Below are 24,000 nucleotides of genomic sequence, written 5' to 3'. Positions count from 1 at the left end.
TGAATTAATATTTATCTTCACACAATTATTTTAATCGTAATTCCAAGCAAAACTGTCATACTGTACATCCCTGAACATTGTCATTAGCTAATTAATTTTGCTGCCATGGCATTACCTTTAACACCTAATAAGATTAAAAAATTATTTTAAATGTTGCCAGGTTGCATTCAAAATACTGACATGCGTGATGAATTCCTGTGAATTGTTTTACTCTTTTTAGAGAGGAATGTTTAACAAATATTTAAAACCTTGTTATACTGCGAGTTGGTGGTGCTATGACAATGTGTCAGTATGTCATGTTGGTGTTATTACAGTGCATTACGGAACCTACACTAAAAGGCGATATATAAGGCCATGGTCATGGGTTTCATGCATGACACTCGAAACATGTCAAACTAGATGTGTACTGTGCCCGAGTACAACCGAACTGTGCCCAGGCCCACTTGAAGAGGTACAATCACACTAGTCAAACAAACTGGACTTTGGGGGTCAAACGTGCTTGGGCACAGTACAGATCACCTACTATGAGTACGCCCTCAGACTCTGGAAGCAATGTTATTGTTGAGTGTAGAAGTGATTTTCCCTCAAGTGATTCTCTAATCATGTTTATTAGGGGAGGTCATTTGAAAATTACTTATTTGAAAATGCCTTAAAATACTCTATTGGGAAACCATCTGGTCTTGGAGCCTTGTTGTTTTCCAGTGTATTAATTGCTCAGAGGACCTCTTTCTCAGTAATGTCTGCATCCAGTAGCTTATTGTCTTCCACATGGATCTAGGGGAGTTGTATTTTACTTTAAAAAGTTTTTAGTACCAACATTGTACTGGTTGTGTTCAGTTTTGTATAAGGTCTCATGAAACTTTTTAAATAGCATATTAATTTCTTCAGGATCTAATAAATATCTGCCATCATTCGACTGTATGGAATGGATGTGCCGATCTGATTATTCTTTTTTAATCTGCCATTTAAAACATACTGCTAGTCTTGTCTCAAAATTTGTATTAAAGTACTTTGCCATGATAGGCTGGGCCTTCTGGATGCGCAAATTACTATGGAAAAGTAGTTTGAGTAAGTTGTGTCAAACATTCATCTTTGTTAGGTACATGAATGCTCTAATTCCAATTATCTTGTTTCTTTTTCTAATTTTCTTAATTCAGCTTTCTTTTCCTTCTGTTTACATGCCCCATATGAAAGAATATGTCCTATCATAAGCTTTGAGTGCCTCCAAAATGTTTGAATGTGAGGCTGAATTAACGTTGGCCTCTAAAAAAAAAATTTTTTTTAAATCTGAATGGTCATGAATTTAATAAAGTCCGGGTCTTTTAGTATACAACTTTTAGATCTCCAATTTTTTAAGTGTGGTGGAGCGATTGCTGGTTCCCATGTAAATCTAATAGGGTTGTGGTCGGAGATGGATGCAGGAAGATAACTGCAATGTTTCACTTGGTAGACTATTGACAATGAGTAAAACACACACCTACCCATTCTCTCCAGTTTTAAGTGTTAAGTCTCCTCAATTGTGAGAGGAGCTTCAATCTTTTAATTGGGTAGTTCAATCCTAAGCTGTCTGTGTGGAGTTTCTGTGCATGTTCTCACTGTGTGCCTGTATTTTTTCTCCAGGTTCCCTGGTTTCCTTCCCGCCATTCAGAAAACATGATATATTGCCCCTGGGTGTGAAGGAGTTTGTAAATGTGTACGTTATCATGGACTGGTGTTTAAGTCCAGTTTATCCCTGCCTAATGCCCAGTGTTCCTAGGATAGGCTCCAAATCCACCACTATCCTGGCCAGGATAAGTGATTACTGAAAGTGCATGAGTAAGAAAGAAAATTTGGCACACTTCATATTTAGCGTAAGCCACACAAAAGTTATCAAAAGAATTTTGAATATTCCAAATGGTTTGCATGTAATGGTCCAATGAATCTGACAGCAAAGTCACCAAACAGGAAGTGAGGCTGTATTTCACCAATGACTTTACACAAAACGTGGTAGCCTTCTTCAGGATCTGAAGCTATTCAACAAATTGTGACAGTGCCATATACAGGTCAAAGGTTACAATAACATGCTTAAAATTCTTACATCTAACTGCCATTTTTGCTACTACTCCTCCAAATCATATTGATCATATCATATTGATTGGAACAGCCTTCCAATTAATGTTCGGGACTCAGGCAGTCTCAGTGTTAAGTCTAGGCTGAAAACATTTGTTTACACAAGCTGATCCTGACCCTTTCTGCTCTTTGGGCCTGCCTGATCCATCCTGATGTTCTACTTCTGGATGGAGCTCTCATCTGGAGGCTAAATTCTGCCACTGAGGATGACCCCAAGCAATGCAGCCTGGAGATTGCTGAGGATGGTGCTGCTTGAAGTATCATGGAAATGGTTTTAGACCTCAATTCCACATGGACATTTTCGCTGTGGTTGCTGCTATGGCCCTAGGACTGCAATTACCACATACAATTTTGCACTCAAGTCTCCTTTCGCGAACAGTAGACTAGTTCAACTATAAAATACTCACTAAAAAATTCATATAAAAACCGTAATGAACTTTCCTTTACTTTCACACTATCTGTTGTTATCCAGATGAGGATGGGTTCCCTTCTGAGTCTGATTCTTCTCAAGGTTTCTTCCTCATATCAACTTGGGGAGTATTTCCTTGCCACTGATGCCACCGGCTTGCTCATTAGGGATAACTTCAAACAGTTAAAATCTGTATCCTGTGTTTATGTTTCTGTAAAGCTGCTTTGAAACAATGTCCATTGTTAAAATCACTATACAAATACAATTGAATTGATTTTGTGCTAAATTCATAATTATTTTTTCCTATAATTCCCTGGGGTATGCTGAAGTGAACACGTGCCAAGACGTGAAATTCAAGCGCACATCGTGTCGACCATCTTGGTTTTCTCAAAAACTATTAAACTGGCAAAAATAAAAATTCTTGCAATTTAAAAACTAAAAACATAAAATCTAAGGTTTTATGTTTTTTTTTCTTATTAGTCTGGGCCCTTTTCCCCCACTTTGTGCAGTATCTGTAATAAAATTCTCTCTCTTATATTGTGTTTTGTTTTATTCAAAATTTCTCAATAAAAATGCTATTTGACATTAAACCCTGTCAGTCTTGTTGTCTGCATAATAGCACCTGTGGTGCTTAGCCCCTAATAATAATAATAATAATAATAATAATAATAATAATAATAATAATAATAATAATCATCCATAGAACTGGATATATGCCTTTTATGAAATTTGACACACTAATTCAACATGGTTCCAAAAATGTTGCCTAACGCCTCTAGTGCCACAAATAGGCCTAAGTTAAATACAATTCTGTCCATAGGTCTGGAACTACTCATTAACGCGTCATTATTAAAATTTCATATGATTCTCAGTATTTTGGTCTCTAGCTAGGATCCTTGTGATCTAAACCGTTTCAAGATACAATGACAACAGCAGCTACAATCAACGTCTCTGTCAGACCAACAACATACAAACAAACACTTTAAAAAAAAAACCTGAGGCAACTTAGCAAACTTTAGCTAGCCTTGCCTTCTTTCTTTGTGGCTGCCTTTGGGTGGGTTTATGCTGATTAGTGTTTAGTGCACGCTGTGACGTAAAGAAATTACAGAAGTAAATCAGGACTCTGAACCATGCATTTCGGGCAGGTCTGGAGCAGTGTTTTCTGTTAGATAGAATAAAACCCTTTGTGGGAAAATATGAGTTTTGGGACTTTGCAGAGCTTATACATGCACAAACGGATACATTAAACTCACAAACAGAAGAAAAAAACATTTTTTTTAATCATGTTATGACCCCTTTAATGAGGATACTAATTTAAGGATACAAATGCTGTGGTACTGTAAAATTTAAAAATTTTGTTAGCACTCACCTGGATCACAGGGTCCAGGAGAAACTAGAGATATAAGACGTTGCTGTGTGCAGGCTGCTTGCCTCAGGTAGCACTCATTCTGGTAGGTGTCCCCATTAGATCCACACACAGGAATGTATTTTTCATGACACTGTTGCAAAAGTCAGAAACCAGGTTTTAATTAATTTTTCAAAAGGAATGCTTTAAGCTACACTTTATGCAGTCTGGGGCTTTGCTCAGTGAAACTCCTTTTAGAAGTATTTAAGTGTGAATATGCAGTTTCATTGTTAAGGTAGCAGTTTATGCTAAATATCTTGTTTGTATATTCAGTATTCTTTTATTTTAAATAAAGTTAAATCACCAATAACTGTACATGTGATATAAAATGTGAAATGCATGAAAAAAAAAATTACCTGAAACTGGCATACACATTTAAGGTCAGCACCATTGTCCCTGCAGATTCCACCATAGCGACATGTGGCTTTGTCACACACTCGCAAATTACTCTTCTTCTCAGACAAATCTGGGATAAAAATAAAAAAAATAGAAATATAAAAATAAAAACAGCTAAGCATGCAAACATGTCAGTAACCTAATGTGATTTGTGATCATATATTTGTGGTCAGGAGTCCAAAGGTCATGTTGTGGAGAGCAAAAATTGGTTTTCTCTCTCTAACAGTGTAACTGAATTCTAGAATACCTTATTTGCCTATAAAGGCCTTCGTGTGCTCACATGTAATGCAACACTAATATTGTGGCTCTGAAAATCGTTACAATACACTATATGGCCAAAAATTTGGGACACCTGACCATCACACTAATATGTGTTTTTGAACATATCATTCCATATTTAGTCCCTCCTTTAGGGTTATAATAACTTCCACTCTTCTGGAAAATCTTCACTCTACATTTTGGAGCATGACTGGGGATTTGCCCATTCAGCCACAAGACAACTTATAAGGTCAGGCACTGATATCTGATGAGGCAGCCTGGGGTGCAGTTGGCATTCCAGTTCCTCCTAAAAGGGGCTCAGTGGGGTTGACGTCAAGGCCCCACTTGAGTGCTTCCACGTCATTCATGGAAAACTTCATGGATTGTGCTTTAGGCACAGGGGCATTGTCATGTTGGTACATATTTTTTAAAATCTCTCTCTATAAAGTCACATCAGCCAGTCTTTTCAGTCTCAGTTCTCAGAGACATATGCCACAGTGAGAATACAAATGTATTAGAAAATGTTTCTATCTAGAGCTACATCAACTAATCGTTTACAAAAATTGTTGTCAACAAATCTCATTATTGATTAGTTGGTCTGGACATGGCACGTTTACTCTTTGCGTTACTTCTGTTATGAAAACATACATCAGAAATATGGCGAGTACAGACCAAAGTAGTGTCCCAAAATCACATACTATACACTATGCACTCTAATTTTAGAAGGGTAGTATAGTCTCAAATGGAATTACTAGTGTTTTTTACTAACCCAAAGTACAACCCCAATTCCAAAAAAGTTGGGATGCTGTGTAAAATGTAAATGAAAACAGAATGCAATGATTTCCAAATCTCAAACCCATATGTTATTCACAATAGAACATAGAAAATATCAAAATGTTTAAACTGAGTAAATGTACCATTTTTTGTTTCATCTGACCATAGAACCTGATCCCATTTGAAGTTCCGGTAGTGTCTGGCAAACTGAAGACGCTTCAATTTGTTTTTGGATGAGAATAGAGCCCCCCCCCCTTGAAATCCTTCCAAACAACTTGTGGTGATATAGGTGACTTCAGATTGTAATTTTGGAGACTTGGAGTCCAAGACACAAAAAAAAAATTAGTATTGAAAATTTGGTTTCACAGAAAATCAGATTAATCAAAAATGTTAATCGGCCGATTAATCAATCTGAAAATAATTTTTAGTTACAGCCCAATTTCTATTACATACAAAAAGAGAGATTTCACATTTTAACTTAATCATAACCTACAGTACTTGCCCATTTCTGTTACATGGATGATGAAAGGGTCTATGAAACCTAGCATTGTAAATAAGTTACATTTGTCTTCTTTATTTTTGTCTTAAGGGTGTGCAAACCTTTGCACATAATCATAACATTTATAAAAACCTTTACATACTAATTTCACATAGTTTTTACATTTAAATATTTATACTTATAAATATTTTAATGAAGTTGTTCATTGTTTAATCAACAAACCTTTTTCATGAGGAAAACAAAATGATAACTAAAACAAAAACTTTAAATCATATGTAAAACATTTTCCTTAACAGTAAATATAAGATGTAAATATCAGTGACCATTGTTGGAAGAAACATGGTATCTCTCATCACTCTTATGCAGATGATACTCAGATCTATATGCCTTTGAAAAAGAAAAACAACTCTATAGAACCCCTACTGGCTTGTTTGGAGGACCTTAAATATTGGATGGCTCAAACTTAACACCTCAATGAAAACAAAACGTTGTATTTGGGGATTCTCATGGCACTTCTAATTCCAGGTCCTCTAGCGCTCTGCAGTAAAGTAAACCAATGGTGAAGAATTTAGGGGTAATATTTGACAGTTCTCTCAAATTTGACAAACAAATAAATGCTGTTGTCAAATCAAGTTTTATACCATCTAGGATTACTGGCCAATGTCATCCCATTTATTTCAATTAATGATTTTGAGAGGATGATGCATGCATTTGTATCTTCGCACCTGGATTAGTGTAACTCTCTTTATATAGGAGTTAGTCAATCTTCACTTGTCATGACTGCAAATGGTTCAGAATGTTGCTGCTAGACTACTGATGATGACTCGTAAACAAGACCACATCTCCCCTATACTAGCAACTCTTCACTGGCTGCCGGTCTGCTATAGAATCGATTTTACAATCTTATAGTTTGTTTGTAATAGTCAAATATCGGTCAGTCAGCCAGTCAGTGAGACCGCTCTGCTCCCCGCCCCCTGATGTATCCGCGCCTACTCACACACACACGCTGGAATAACCTGGCTGCATTATGGTGGCAAACCTGTACCAAAAATCAGAGTGTGTTTTTGATGATTGTGATGACAGTAAATTACAACCGCCAGAGGAAAATAGATGTACACACGTGAAAAGGGGAGAATTCACGTGCTCGTTTTAAACCCTCGCTAAGCGCAACACAAACACAAGGAAAAATCTGTGTGCACAAGCTAAATCTTTTCCCACACTCAGGAGCTGCTTTTACTTCTCAAATATTGCTTCTGCTTGTGCAAAGACTTTCATTTTGTCACCAGTGGGCGGGCCAACTGGCTTGACTGTAACCTCATATCATTGGCTAACTCATTTTTCTGGAAATAAGTTCTGATTGGCTGCCTGCCACTGTGACGAACCCTTAGCAAAGTTACCTGTTCTTCATGAGAGATACAGCGTCATCCAGTGACACTCTTCATGTGAGTCAGTTTTTTTTTTGTTGTTGATCGAATTTGAGATCATTGCAACATACCACATTATGTAAGATAATATGTAAATACAGGGTATCTTTACCAGTTGTTAATAGGCATTAGTTAATAGATATTAGTTGTTAGAGAATTTACTAGCTACACATTCTTGGGATGTTAATAGATAGCAATCCATCCGTCAAACACTAAGCCAGCAATGACCTAAAAGTGTCATCACTGAAGCTTGCGAAGAAGGTAACACATCCCCATGTGCAGTATATTACAGCAATTCATTATAGATTAAGCACAGCATATTTTCTAATGATGACACATAAGGGAACAACCAATGACAATACAGGGGCAGAGACAGGACAGAAATCATAACAAATGCACATGTAGAAAGTAAACAAAGTCAATGTCACTAGAAGAGTGCGCTGCGAACACCAACACTTGTGCTAGGGGAAATTATGACACTAACAAGTTTCTAAATATCAACACAGCTGTTGTCAGTGACAAACATTATCACGCTGAACAGGGAAAAACTTTGCAGATAAACTGGTTCACATAGGCTGTGCATAACCCCCCCCCCCCCAAAAAAAAAAAAAAAACGTGAAAAACGATCAACATTCATCCACAGAGTAAATACGTATGATGGAAAATGTTTTAAAACAAGTTTGGAAAAGTTCTCGGAAGCTTGGCGATGGTGACGTTGAAATCGAGCGACTGTGGTATAGTTCGTTTCTAGTCAGTGCTCTATTGGGTGATTTGGCTGCGTCTCTCCTCTTGTAAACACTGTTATTGCCTTTTCTGCATAGGCCTGAATTGTTTTAATTTTCTTGCATATTGTTAAATTTGATTGCATATTTTCACTTGGTTGAGGGCATTTTTCTTTTTTACTTATCCTACATTTTGGGTACAATTTTATTTATATTTTGCTTTTACGAGATGATACTCTTTAACGACCAGTCTAATTTGATGCAAAGATTTGTACATTAGCAGGAATGTAGTACAACATGAAGGTGAAAGCAGTGGTCTGTTTATTTAAATGTGAACGTGCAATAAAAATATGGTGTCCCAAAAAAATCTATGAATAAACGTGATCTCAATATTGATCAAAATACTCGTGATAATCATATTGGCTATAATCGTGCAGCCCTAATACATACATATTGATCCTTTTTGAAACAGTGCATAAAGGTGATAAACTATCCAATGACACAAAGTTTACATTTTGTAGTAATTTTCATTATTTAAATTAACAAAAAAAAAAAAAAACAGATCAGTCACATGGAAAAAGTAAGTATACCCCTACATTTAAGGTGCTGAAGGTAGACGGCTCTGATTTTGGAGTTCCAAACTAAATTAAAAAAAAATAAAAAATAAAAATCTACGAGTCATATTTGATTTGAGTTTGTCTTTTAAGACACATGTACAATATACTGTCAAGAATTCCTTTTCTCTTCATTTTCATGCTCCTAGACTCTGGAATACACTCCCTGTTCATAATAGAGATGTACAGAATTTGAGCATTTTTAAATCTAACCAAAAAACAAAAAAAAATTAGGTTTTTTTCTTAATGGTTTTAACCATTTTGTATTCAAGTCTGTTTTGTCTGTGTATGTTTTTTCCTTGGTATTTTCTTATTTTTTAAAGTGCCTGGAAAAGCTTTAAAGGTGTTATATAAAAAAGTATTATTATTATCATCATTATTATTAATATTTTCATTTATCACACCTTCAAATTTATATAATTAGAATCAGGTGTTCAAGATTGGGTGCTAGTAATTTGAGCCTGCTTAAGGAGTGCAGGTGGAAGCCATCATATTTATTCCACTCTCATATCTAGTGTCTGGTGTTCCCTTTGCTATTGAGGTGTCTGGTGTCATCATGCCAAGATCTAAAGAGTTCTGCAAGGCCTTCAGAAAAAAAAGGTTTTGGATGCCTATGAGTCTGGCAAAGGACTTAAAAAGATCTCATTATTCCAGTCTCAAGATTTCAAACGTCATGTGCCATTGACTGGGAAACGGGTTATACTTCCGGTTAGTAAAAAAAGCGCTAGAGTTCCATTTGAGACAATACTACCCTTCTAAAATTCATACACTAGATCATCGGTGGGCAATTATTTTTTCCATGGGGCCACATGAGAAACAGAAAATATTGTGAAGGGCTGGACCAAAAGGCTGAACTCAATTCTCCATAATATTAATTGTATTTCTTTATAAAAAGCAGTAACTTTTGACAAGTTGGTAAGCTTTTGACAAGTTGGTAAGCTTGGTAAGAGTTTATGTTATGATTAATCAATGAAAAAGTGAGGTTGCCTTACAAAAAATGTCATTTATTCAATCAAATGTCCCAAAACAATGGTAAACAAAATGTTAACATTACCATTTGTGATTTATTATATTAGTGATCATTTTCATTCACATTCACCCCAAAACACATTGAGTTTCATATACTGTTGGAAAGTGATTCTTAGCTTTCTAAAGACATAACATTGTCTTTGTACTCCAAATATTAAGCAAGATACATCATATTATAATAATGATTGTCACTAAACTGTGATTTTGAGAAAAAGGCCTCCAAAGAAAATGTCCCAGTTCACTGCTAGTTGGTGCCTTTAAATGCCTACATTTGTAGTCTAACCACCACATTTGGTGTTTTTCAGTTGTCTTTTCTTGTTCAATGAGAGAAATCTAGTCTCTGTTGGGCTTTAACGAGTGCATCAAAGTCAGGTTGAATGTCTGAGGTGGAGATGCGAAGCACAGCTGACAGATGAGCATCAGTGAGAGAGGATCTATACCTGGATTCGGCAAACTTCATCACTGAGAATGTTTGTTCACATATGTAGGTAGAGCCAAAGAGAACCAACATCTTCTGAGCATGTCTCCTCATGTTTGGAAAGTTATCCTCCTTGAGAGAAGAGTAAAAATCCAGCAGTGATCCTGAATTAAAGTGCTCTGCTAATACTGCATCAGACTGCAAGTCAGTGAGTTCCAGATGAACATCACTGGGTGCATTATCCACACTGGAGGTAAAGGGAGAGGAAATCAAGTGCATTTCATCCTCAACTGTTCTGAGATCTTCAAATCGCCTTGAAAACTCAACATGCAGTGCTCCTAACATGGATGAGTACCTGCAGAGGTGATCAGCTGATGGTGTGACTTCTTTCAGGGTTTGCATGTGAGTGAGAGTGTTGCTCTCCAGTTGGTTTGAAAGAAACTTTGCAGCTGAAGCTCCAAATTCCCCGCAATGTCCTCGATCCTTCTCGTCACGGTTCTCCTGGACAGCGGGACTTGCTCAAATGCTCTTTTTTTTTCAGGGCATATTAGTGCTGCAGAGTCCACCAAGCACTCTTTGACAAACCCCCCCTCCGAGAATGGCTTACTGTTTTTAGCGATTTTGTGGGATATCATAAAGCTGGTCTTGGTTGCTGCATCCCTCGATGTGTGAAGCTTGGTAAAAAAGCCTAGCTTCTGTTGTAGCTTAACTAACAAAGCTTCCGATGTCCGCGCCTTTTTAGCATCATTCAATTTTTTGTATTTCTCTGCGTGTTTCATCTCAAAATGCCGACTCAAATTGTAATCCTTAAACACGGCGATCTGCTCTCCGCAAACTAAACACACGGCTTTACCTCCGACTTCAGTAAATAAATACTTAGCAATCCATTTTTTGTTGAAAACCCTGCATTCGGCATCTACCTTTCTTTTTTTAGCTTGAGCGAACATTTTTGAGGGCTAAAATCACCTTGTGACCTGCTTGTGTTGATTCAATCATGCGCACGTATTGATTTACGTATTGTGTCATTATGCACATGAATAAAAAAACAATTTCAAAATAAAAGCAATGCAGCTTCAGTCCATGCATGAGGTAAAAGGTAAAATTGGAAAATATGTTTATTTTGTAATTTCCACTTAACCTTACGCAGGCCGGTCAGAGTCAACCAAAGGGCCGTATGTGGCCCGTGGGCCATACAATGCCCAGGTCTGCACTAGATGGTAGAGTACATAAGTGCGTAGTACGTAATTTGTGACACAACTTTGGTCTGTACTCTCTGACATATTTCCGATGCGGGTTTTTGGAACAGAAGTAACCAGGAGTAAACGTGCCCCGTGGCGTGCACACCAACTAATCAATAAGATTCGTTGACAACGAATCCCCTTGAAACAGCCTTGGAGTCAGTAGCTTCAAGTCTCAACAGTAAAGTCACAACCCTCTGTTACTAAGCCAATGATTTATTATCTAGGGGCTCACAATTAATTATGAAGAGTCTTACTTCATAAATGATTATTAAAATGATGATCGCTGGATGGATCGCTATCTATTAACATCCCAAGAACGCAAAGGCTAGCTAGTAAACTGGTAGAACATTCCTGTCTATTAACAACTTGTAATGATACCCTGCATTTAAATATATTATATAAAGTAGGTTGTTGCAAAGGTACCAATCAAAAACTAATGAAATAATAATAATAATAATAATAATAATAATAATAATAACAATAGACTCACATGAAGTGCGTTTGTTGAGTGGCTGCACACAAGAGCATCAATAACATGCTCAGATTTTTGGCATGAATTTGCCGCCATAAGCATGCCCCCAGACACCCCTAGAGGGTCAGCGGTCCACCCACCACAGTCTCCTGTGGGGAAACACTGCATCAGGTACCACTATAGTCAGCCAAAATCAAGAATCTGAGGCGATCATGGGTATAGACTAAGCTGGACAGTTGAAGACTGGAAAATGACCAGGCGATTAATTTTTAATCTTCAACAGCCTATAATACACTACCACTTAACATTTTCACACTCCCCAGTATTCACAGCAAATTCACATATAGTGCATCCGGAAAGTATTCACAGCGCTTCACTTTTTCCACATTTTGTTATGTTACAGCCTTATTCCAAAATAGATTAAATTCATTATTTTCCTCAAAATTCTACAAACAATACCCCATAATGACAATGTGAGAGAAGTTTGTTTGAAATCTTTGCAAACTTATTAAAAATAAAAAACAAAAAAACAAAAAAGCACATGTACATAATTATTCACAGCCTTTACTCAGTACTTTGTTGAAGCACCTTTGGCACCAATTGCAGCCTCCAGTCTTTTTGAGTATGATGCTACAAGCATGGCACACCTATTTTTGGCCAGTTTCTCCCATTCTTCTTTGAAGGACCTCTCAAGCTCCATCAGGTTGGATTCAAGTCTGGGCTCTGGCTGGGCCACTCAAGGACATTCACAGAGTTGTCCTGTACCCACTCCTTTGTTATCTTGGTTGTGTGCTTAGGGTCGTTGTCCTGTTGGAAGATAAACCTTCACCCCAGTCTGAGGTCCAGAGCGCTCTGGAGCAGGTTTTCATCAAGGATGTCTCTGTACATTGCTGCATTCATCTTTCCTTCGATCCTGACTAGTCTCCCAGTTCCTGCCGCTGAAAACCATCCCCACAGCATGATGCTGCCACCACCATGCTTCACTATAGGGATGGCATTTGCCTGGTTTCCTTTGGACTGGTGCCAGGCCAAAGAGTTCAAACTTTGTTTCATCATTGTCTGAGAGTCCTTCAGGTGCCTTTTGGCAAACTCCAGGCGGGCTGTCATGTGCCTTTTACTGAGGAGTGGTTTCTGTCTGGCCACTCAATCATTCAGGCCTGATTGGTGGAGTGCTGCAGAGATGGTTGTTCTTCTGAAAGGTTCTCCTCTCTCCACAGAGACATGCTGGAGCTCTGTCAGAATGACCATCAGGTTTTTGGTCAAGTCCCTGACTAAGGCCCTTCTCCCCCGATCACTCAGATTGCCCACGTGACCAGCTCTAGGAAGATTCCTGTTGGTTCCAAACTTCTTCCATTTATGGATGATGGCGGCCACTGTGCTCATTGGGACCTTCAATCCTGCAGAAATGTTTCTGTACCCTTCCCCAGATCTGTGACTCGATTCATTCCTGTCTCGGAGGTCTACAGACAGTTCCTTGGACTTCATGGTTTGGTTTGTGCTCTGACATGCATTGTTAACTGTGGGACCTTATATAGACAGGCGTGTGCCTTTCCAAATCATGTCCAATCAACTGAATTTACCACAGGTGGACTCCAAATGAGTTGTAGAAACATCTCAAGGATGATTAGTGAAAACAGGATGCACCTGAGCTCAATTTTGAGTGTCATGGCAAAGGCTGTGAATACTTATGTACATGTGCTTTTTTTTGTTTTTTATTTTTAATAAATTTGTAAATATTTCAAACAATCTTCTTTCACATTGTTATTATGGGGTATTGTTTGTAGAATTTTGAGGAAAATAATGAATTTAATCCATATTGGAATAAGGCTGTAACATAACAAAATGTGGAAAAAGTGAAGCGCTGTGAATACTTTCCGGATGCACTGTACATGCCAACGCACAGTACATCATTGTTCAGTGTGCACAGACACATCTCAGCATATAAAGCAATGAACAGCAGCAGTCTGAAATGCAGGTTAAGGTCTGTGTGCTGCATTCAATATAAGTCAACTTGCACATGTGTGCTGGCAGTAGAGTTTAATTAATTCGGGTGGGTTGAGGAAATATTCAAAATAAAATCACAACGGTTTTCCTGATCTGTCCAGTTAAATTGGTAAGTGAAAAGCACTTGTGCATTTCAGGTGGAATATAATCAGCATTATAATACTTATTAGTGCACACACTAATATTTTCTGTTAGCCCTCATTTTTCTAGAAACATAAAATTTCAAAGCCTATATATTATTGGTGTTATTCAATTATGGCCCTTCAGGGTCTTACAAAAATGCTGATATGGCCCAGGCAGAATTTAACACCTCGATTGTATTGATATTGCAGTGGTTTGGTTTATTACCATTACAAAATAAATGTACTACAGTTTAAAATATTTTGTCAATATTGTCTCATCCATATCATCTTGTGAAGCCTGAACTAGGATATGTCTTGCATTATGGATTTACTGTCACACACCTAACTTCAGGATTTGGATTCAATCACGGAGTCACAATAAAGGCCAACACCCAATACATTCCTGAGGACCGGTTATACATCTCTGTTAATGAGTATTTGTGTCACTATGCGGGGGGTGGTTATGGTTAATTGCTGCACAGAGATGTTTTATGTTCTTATGCACGGTCCTCCAGGAGATAATTGTGCGCAGTGTTGCCAAATCTCTTCTGAGGAAACAAGCTAAAGCATGCTCAAAAAGTTGCTAGAACTCACTAGATGATGTCAGACAAATTTGCATGGTAATTTATTCTTTATGATCACTGGCATATCAAATAAAAAATTAGGGAACATGAAGACTATTACTATTTTTTATTATTTTCATTAAAAAAAACAATAAAATAGCATTATATCAGAATAGAAAATAGAGTATAATTTATTTCTTTTAATAAATATTTTTTGTCATGTCTTATAGAAAAAAAAATCATCTTTGGTCATGGCACCACAAACTAAATGCATTTATAGGTCTGTTGTGTTTCACTGAGGCCCATGAGACCTCCAGAGGCTTTAGCAGTGAATGCCAGCATCCCAGGCTCACTCCCTCAATGCCATCTTGACCTAGGCTCTTCACAGGCTTCCCAGAGACCGTTGGAATCATTTTATCGCTGATATAAAAGCATTGGTCCGATAGCTTCCCCTTGACGATGTAGATGCTTCTGGACTTGCTTGGCTTGATCCTCATCTGAGCCAGCTCTATGTTCTCTTGAAGCTTATTCAGCAGCTGTACCGTACAAGCTTTGATTGTGGTGAGTGTTGTGAGGTTGTCCATGTATGCTCTGACAAGTGGCAGCCTCAGGCCAGGTCTCAAGCTCTGTCCTCCCACTACCCATTGAAATACTCTAATGATCACTTCCATAGCCATGGTGAAGGGTAGCGGAGAGATGGTACAGCTAGCCATGATTCCCACTTCCAGATATTGCCATGCTGTGGTGTAGTCTAATGTCAAGCATAGCTGGATGTCCTGGTAGTAGGCCTTGATGAGGCTTGTGAGGGCTACTGGGACCCTGAAGAAGTCAAAAGCTATACAGAGGAGGTTATGAGGTGCTGAGTTAAAGGAGTTGGTGAGGTCCAGGACCACCACATGAAGGTCAGTTCCCTCCTTCTTGGCAACCTGGATATGATGCCAGATGGTACTAGTGTGTTCCAAGCAGCTGGAGAAGCCTGATATCCCTGCTTTCTGGATCAGTGCATCAATTAAATGGTTTCTTTGCAGATATCCTGACAGCCTGTGAGCCACGACGCAAAGAAGATTTTGCCCTCAACATTTAGGAGACTGATCTGGTGAAATTGGCCGATTTCTGAGGAGTCCTTTTCGTTTGGGATCAGGATTCCTCTGGCTCTCCACCAGGATGTTAGTATCTCCTGCTTGTGCTATACCACCTTCATAAGCCTCCACAGCAATCACAGGACATCTGGTGCATTTTTTTATAGCCTGTATGGAACTCCATAGGAATCTAGGACTGATGTACAATTTTCACTTCTCTCCATCTAGGTGGGCTGAAATCTATTTGGTGTTCTGGTAGATGAATTGGTGGCATATCAGGTGGGAGGGTGATCTCTTCGTGCCATTGGTTGTCTGTGTAGGACTTCAATTGTTTTTCCAGGTCTGCTTTTGACACAGAGACTTCCACTTTTCACCTTTGTGAAGAGATCCTTCACAAATTTGAAGGGATCTCTGTAGAAGCTTATTCTTTTCCGCTCCTTCACCAGGTTCTCAGCTCTCCTTAGAGTCACAAGCCTGCTCCGATGTCTGCTTGCAACAAGTTTATACCTTCCTTCTACTCCTCTGTGGCCTTCCTCCTTTGCTTCTTCAGCTGCGTCCTCTCTATGACAAGACAATTTATTTCCTTCTGCCTCCTGGACTTTATGGGTATCATCAGTGTAGTTTTAGCTGTCTATGGAGCAGAATGGTTTTGGAGTGGTAGAAAGGAGGAAAACTACACTGACTGACACCACCATGAAGAAGTTGGAAAGAATGGGGGTATTAATCCACAGAGATTAATTCCCCGATTCACTCCAACTTCTTTATGGTTCTGCGTTCATGATGTTGCTCTAAGATGTTGCAGAGGTCAATGTTGACATCCTCCCATATGGCCTTTTTGCAGGACTTTGTCCACTTGATCAACGGATTTTGCCCCTGGATCTTTTCCGCTGCAGGTCACAATGGGCTGGGTTTAGGTTGTTCTCCTGTGCCTGGTTCTTCCTCCGCTGGGACAGGGTGGTTGTTGTCCTGCAGATTTTGGTTTTTGTCCTGCTGCTGAACTTCAGTTGAACGACTCGGCCTGCTTCTCAGAAAGTACCGGTCTATGCGAGATCTCAGTTGCCCCTTCTTCAGGCACCCTTTACTGTCCTGATGTATTTTCAGGCCTGTGGTGGAAGTAACCTTTGCCCAGCCTCATATGTAATTCTGTAGCTTGTGCTCTGCTGCAGCTGTTGCAGGCTCAGGTATACTGATCATCCAACTCGTTGTCTGTTCTGTTCCTGTGTCAGTTGCTGGATTGTCCGCTGAGGAGTCATCTTCTGCCCCTGCTCTCACTGACTCAGGGGGTATTTTCTTCTTAGAAGTTTTTGTAGCCAAAGGTGGGTGGGAACAAAGCACCTTTTGCACTGGATCTCACTGCCATGGGTAGCTAACCCATGGAAGCCCCGGTGGGGTCTATTGCCTTCTGACAGCTGTCTTTCCAGGCTGTCACAAGGTCTTTCCCTAGTTGTCGGCTGCCTTTTCACAGCAGTTACTGGTTCACCAGATTATCAGGTCTGTTATGTAGGATTTGATGTTATTAATCCCTTAATTGAAAAAAATATATACTTTCTATCAAGAATGCTGACAGAACGAAGCAGTTACCATACTGCAAGGTACTCATGAAAGATAAATAATAAAGAAACAGCTACTCACTTTTATTATCTACAACCCCAAGCAAAAATTATGGAATCACCACACTTGGAGGATGTTCACCCAGCTTTTTTACTTTGCCGCAAATAAACAAATCACAGATTTGACAAAACAATTTTTTAAATAGCTGAACATTCTGGCTTTGCGAAACATACCTAAAACAAGTTAAATGAAATTTTTCATTAATGGCATATTTTTTCCAGATCAAGTAGAGGAAAAAATGATGGAATTATCATCTCCAAAAAAACTTTTAGTACTTCATTGCTCCTCCTCTGGCTTTTATGACAGCCTGGATAATTTTGACAGACTGGTCGCAAGTGCAACACAGTGAGGCAATACACACTGATGGTGAATCAAGTGAATCAGCATGAGCCATATCGAGTTCGAGACAGTCACTAACTTGCTCAAAGAGTCACTAAATTTGTCACTAGGCTCTTTTTTTTTCCCCCCAGACACCAAATTGACCAACAAAGACTGAACACTGTGTGTTGCACATATCTACAATGCTGTGCATCTACTGGCCTACAGGTAAAATCTGACTGGTTGGATTGCACACTTTACATTCTTTTTCTTCTAATGTCCTCCCAATAAAGACACAATAGGTTATGTAAACCAAGGCAACTCAATAAAAAATCTAAAAACATCCATGACTGATAGATTTGTGGATTTAAATTTAGTTAAATTGCAATGCTTCAATAAAGTGATCCAGTACAAATATGAATATGGATGAAAACACTGAGTTCATTTAAACTTGATCACACAAAGTTTATTTTCCCGCCAGCACTTTCAAAACAAAGGTATGCTCATTTTACATTCTTTGATTATTGGCTTCTAAGACTTTCTCCTGATGACTTTTCTACATTCTGATTTGGGTCATGCAACACTGCCCCCAAGTGGACACACTTGCGTTACGTGCCAGTCTGAAGACTTCACCCTGTTGAAGCATCCAAGCACAACACCCTGACATGCTCACTTCAGTGTGCACACAGACATATCAGCCCTGAATAATTTTTACACCCACATCTGAATCACATTATACACATCAAATAGATATCAATTTTATGCTTTCAGGAGTGTGAGATGCAAGTTCATGCATGATGTACAGTGTATTGCAGGTGGCCATTATGCTAACTGCACACACGAGAGCAACTCTTCTAAAGGCTGCATGACCTTACAAAGGCAAACTTCAAAAGGCTTGAGCCGCATTCCCCTTGAGCTCGCTACGAACCAAAAAAAACTCAAGTAAGACAGTGCATATGGACAGGAAAATATAGTATAGTAATATAGTACTGAAAATTGTACACACTTAATACAAGAGTTGGTCATTTATATGTTTCCTCATTTTGTAATCAATAATAATAATAATAATAATAATAATAATAATAATTTGTCTTCCTATTCTTTTTTTTTTTAGCAATGGGCCTTATTTATCAAACTGGATACGAATGGGTTTATTTGTAAATCGGTTACACACGAAATTTGGTATTCATAAAAATCCAATAAATATACAAAAACCTTTCTATTTTACTCATGCTCCTGAGTGTGTAAACTCTCACATAAAACTAACTAATGTAAACCTTGATTTAATTGTCTTCAAAACATCTAGTTTGCATGGATTACTGCACTTTTGTATGTGCAATAAACTGTTCATGCAAGTTTAAATTGCTTTTTTTTTAAATCATGTTTACAACTTTTAGCAGATACCATTATCTAGAGCAACATAAAATATGAAGTGCTTTGGAGTCTCTAAAGCTAGTTAATTGGGTCAGGGACTAAGAATACCATCAAGAATTTCCTTTGTTGTTGAAAACTAGTCATTTTATATTATTGCCATCAGTTAAATAAAAAAAAAGAAAGAAAACAAGCTATCAAAATCCATACATTAAGACAAATAAATCTAATCATTCAATTATGACAAAAAATTCCACAGAGGATGGGCTGGCCTATGGATAGCCATAAGCAGTAAACAAATACCTCATATTTAGAACTCACTTATTCTTACATTAGATATGATTAAATATTTTTATTGGCATGGAAGCGGGTCAAATAAATTGCACTTCTGCCTTTTAGGCTTTACTCTGACTGTTCATTTCGTGCTCCCAACTGTCTGTGCACTTGAACTTCTATGGAGTTTTGTAGCCATAATTACATGCAAATGAGCCGTCACAAACATGCACTGCATGTAACAAGTGATCAACATAGAGTGGTGCTAAAATGTTTTGGAACCCTTTAGAATTGTCTATATAGCTGCACAAATATGACCTAAAACAACATCAGATTGTCTCAAGTTCTAAAAGTAGACAACTAGAAGCCAATTAAACAAATGTGACAAAAATATTATACTTGGTCATTTATTTATTGAGGAAAATGATCCAAATATTACACATCTATGAGTGGCAAAAGTATGTGCACCTCTAGGATTAGCAGTTTAATTTGAAGGCGAAATTAGAGTAATGTGCTTTCAATTAATCAATCAATAACAATCAGGTGTCTGAGAACCCAGTTTTATTTAAAGAACAGGGATATATCAAAGTCTGATCTTCACAACACATGTTTGTGGAAGTGCATCATGAGTTGTTGATGCTATCTGACTGGAAAAGGTTACAAAACCATCTTTAAAGAGTTTGGACTCCACCAATCCACAGTCAGACAGGTTGTGTACAAACAAAGGAAATTCAAGACCACTGTTACCCTCCACAGGAGTAGTCAACAAACAAAGATCACTCCACAAGCAAGACATGCAATAGTCTGCGAGGTCACAAAGAAACCTATGGTAACTTCTAAGGCCTCTCTCATGTTAATAATGTTCATGAGTCCACCGTAAGGAGAACACTGAACAATAATGGTGTGCATGACAGGGTTGCAAGGAGAAAGCCACTGCTCTCAAAAAAGAACATTGCTGTGCATCTTCATGATGCTAAAGATCATGTGGGCAAGCCAGAAGGCTATTAAAAATGTTCTGTGGGTGTATGAGAAATGTTATGTTTGGAGAAGTAAAACACTGCATTCCAGCATAAGAAGCTTATCCCATCTATGAAACATAATAGTAGGACTGCACGATATGGCCAAAATGATGATCACGATAATGTTGATCCCATATTGAGATCTAGGGCTGCAATTAATGATTATTTTTTATTTATTTTTTTAAATCTATTAATTTGGCTGAGTATTATTATTTATTTATTTTCAATTAATCGATTAATTGGATGGGGCGGGGCGCAAACTTTCAGTACCCTTTCTCTTTGTTTGTCTAAAATAAAATCCACAAACTGAGTGTTTCAAATATAAACTTCAGACTAAAACTTTAAACAACTGTTTGTCCAATTATATAAGACTGAAGAGAAACCAATACACACAGATAATTAACGATTAGTTGGTCTGTGCGCGGCATGTGGGAGATTTACTCATTACGTTACTTCTGTTCTAAAAATATGCTTTGGAGAATAAATACTAAAGTTGTGTCCCAAATGAAGTACTGTACACTTACACTATGCATTATGTACTCTACCGTCTAGTGTGTGGATTTTAGAAAGGTAATATCACATACATATCATAAGCGGGCGTTTTTGTTACTAACTGGAAGTATAAGCCACTTCCTAGTCGACGGCGCATAATGTCATACACACACTACCATTAGCAGACACCCAGAGTCACCGACAATGACTTTCTTCAGTTTACTGTTTATATCAGCGTTACCTTTTATTCCCAACATGACCTCAGTCACCAACAGACTGAGACGAAATCATCACGTGACTGAGGAAGAAAGTCCTCTAAGGCAGCGGAGCATTTTATATTAAACACCATGGAGATCAAGCAGTGATGAATGAGCACAAAGTTATGTTTATATCCAAAGTGCTCCACTGTGTGCAAGGGGCAGGGGAAACTGGTGTGAGTTGCTTAAAAGGTTTAGTTTAATTTAAGTTTATTGTCATTATATGTTGTATTTGCATGCTTGCAGTGTAAATTCTGTTGTTTATTATAACGGAAGTGATCTATTGGTAACAAGGCTGTGCAGAAATCTACTTCTACTAAGCATTTCTACTTCGTCATTGAACACCAAACTGGTAATATATGAGCCTAATATAAACCTTTTTTTATTTTTTTGGATGATATTAACTCATTAACATTACCTATTACAAGGATCCGGCTAGATCCTCACGGGTTGCTCAGGAAAGTTAATATAACTCAGCCTTACACAGTGTGAAAGTGCTGTTCTCCGTTTATTACACAAAGGATACCATAGGCTTACGCATGCTTACAGGTCATTCATTAGAGAGGATTAACCGAGTGAAACATCCCAAAAATGGTACCTTACATGAGACCGCGTGTCAGCACACAATGTGGAGGTCACACAATGTGGAGAGAGAGAGAGAGCAGGGCGGAGACCACGCCCCCTGACCCCACATAACATCACCATAGCCGATCATTACATATCCCCCCCACTTAAAACAAGGGCTGTCCTCAGGCCGTAACACAAAGGAAACTTAACAGTGCCTAGGTGTCTGTGTGACAGCTGACATAAGTAGGGCTACAGAAAGCATTAAATCACACCTTTGCCTTTTCCACATAACTACAGTCCAACATTCTGCAACAAGAACAATTTACATTTTCAGATCTTCACATTGTTTGAATTAATAACGTAACATCAAAACCTCAAGGTACACAGGCATTAAAAGTATTTCAAAAACAAAGCAGTATGTCACAGTACCCAATTAAGAAATGTATACTTCTGTAAAACAATAGACTGCCAAACCAAGATAAGGCCTTCACAGACATAGCATTTAAATTTTTTTTTTAAAAATAAAAAACAGAATAGGACCAGAGAATGAGAAAACTGAAAACATATCACTTCAATATTCAAATAGAGGAGGAAAATAAGGACTTGTCCACCTGTTAACCTAACCCTTGTGTGTGCCTAGGGTGAAGGGCGTATGAGTGCGTTTGCGTGAGTGGGCTGTGTATGCATATGTTTGCGGTAAGGAACCTCTGCATGCCTAGGGCCAAGGGCGTATGAGTGTGTTCCAGTGTGCACAGTCTGTGGGTGAGTGAGGCGCACATCAGTGTGAGGTAAGACAAAGTCAGGGTGTGTGGACACAGGTGTATTGTCCGAGGGACCTGTGCCACCACTGGCTTTAGGCAGCCCGCTGGCTTCTGGTTGGTCGGCTTGGACAGCTGGCAGGTTACACAGGACAGTACATACTTCTTAACATCACCCCGCATACCTGGCCAGTAGACTAGCTTCTGTAAGCGCCCAAGTGTCTTCGTTACACCCAAGTGGCTATCCATGGGGTGATCATGGAAGTATTTCAGCAGAGTGCCCCTCAGAGCTTCTGGCACATAGAAGCGTAGATCCTTGTGTGGATGAAGCCGGCAGAAAGTCCTCGTCCATAAAGTAAACCAGCCCGTCCTGAATACCGAAGGCCCAAATCACAGGCATCCGTTTGTACTGCAAAAGGCTTCTCAAAGTCAGGCAAAATTAGTACTGGGGCACTGATTAGCTGTTGTTTTAAATAATCAAGAGACACCTGGCAGTCAGTGGACCACACAAATGGGGCATCTTCCCTCATGAGGGCAATCATCGGCTCAGCAATACGGGCATACCCTGAGATGAACCTGCGGTAGTAACTAGTCATTCCTAGGAATTGTGGCACATTTTTAACTCTCTTCGGTGTGGGAAACTGTTTAATTGCAGCCATCTTACCCTCCTCAGGGCCAAGGCCTTCTGGTGTCACCAGGTAACCCAAGTAGCGTAACCTTGATGTACAAAAATGGCACTTAGCCAGCTTCAAGGAAAGACCTGCATCTGCCAAACGCCCTAACACACTGGCGAGGTCTTCCAGGTGCTGGTCGAAGGTCGGTGAGGCGACCACAATGTTGTCCAGATACACCATACAGCAGTTGTGGGTGAGCCCTGCCAACAGTATTCATCAATCTTTGAAATGTTGCGGGTGCATTCGGTAACCGGAAAGGCATAACTTTAAACTGATAGAGCCCTTTGTGTGACATAAAAAGCTGTCTTTGGTTTGGTGTCTGGGGCCACTGACACTTGCCAGTAACCCTGTGCAAGGTCCAGTGTGGAAATAAATCTACCACATGCCAAAAAGTCTAGAGAGTCATCCACTCTTGGAAGTGGGTAGGAGTCCTTCACTGTATATTTGTTCACTTTCCTAAAGTCAACACAAAATCTTGGATCTACGCCTGACTTTTCAACTATCACAACTGGAGAGGCCCAGGGCCCTGAAGTGGGCTCAATAATGCCATCCTCCAACATTCTGGAAATCTGCTCCTCGATAATCGGTCTTTTTTGCAGGTGAAGCACGGTAGGGAGGAAGACACACTGGCTTTGCAGTCCCAGTGTCTATTGTATGCTCAACCAATGAAGTACGTCCCGGCTTTGCCCCAAAAAGGTGAACAGTGTCTCCCAATAGGTGTGCCAGTTTTTTCTTGTCCACTTAAGGGAGGGCTGCTTGTTCCACCACTGGACCAAGATCGGTCTGGACATCCTTAAAGGTGAGGCTAGTTACGTGGCCCTCCAAATCATCAAACTCCAGCAAGCATAGGTCTGGGGCTGAGGTGGCATTATCTCCCAATTTAATGCTTCCTGTGGTTGGGTGGATGTGGACGTCAGCCTGAATCATAAAATCTGTCACTAAGAGAATGGGACAAGACATGTCTGGAATCACGGCAAAGCGGTGAGTAAACGGTTGCTCCAGTAGTTGAATAGGTAGCCATATAACACCAGATGGGGTGCATTGTTTTGAGTCCGCCAACTCCAGCGGGGAAAAATTCCAAGGAAGAACGACATCTCCTTCTATCCCGCATTTAAGAAGGGT

At 39.0% G+C, this 24,000-nt stretch overlaps 1 protein-coding gene across 3 annotated transcripts in view; it reads right to left on the bottom strand.

Annotated features, from left to right (window-relative positions):
• tmeff1b (transmembrane protein with EGF-like and two follistatin-like domains 1b) overlaps positions 1 to 24,000 on the bottom strand; it is a 99,866-nt gene that overhangs the window by 60,731 nt on the left and 15,135 nt on the right. For all 3 annotated transcript variants that reach the window (XM_017481451.3, XM_017481441.3, XM_053679706.1), the window contains exons 2-3: positions 4,280 to 4,389; positions 3,888 to 4,017 (exon numbers count right to left, since the gene is read on the bottom strand). In XM_017481451.3, coding sequence (XP_017336940.1) covers positions 3,888 to 4,017; positions 4,280 to 4,389 — 240 coding nt within the window. The remainder of the gene's footprint in view (positions 1 to 3,887; positions 4,018 to 4,279; positions 4,390 to 24,000) is intronic.

Source organism: Ictalurus punctatus, chromosome 1 (genome assembly GCF_001660625.3).
Source record: "Ictalurus punctatus breed USDA103 chromosome 1, Coco_2.0, whole genome shotgun sequence".
NCBI lineage: Eukaryota > Metazoa > Chordata > Actinopteri > Siluriformes > Ictaluridae > Ictalurus > Ictalurus punctatus.
This window is presented reverse-complemented; position numbering and strand designations above follow the sequence as displayed.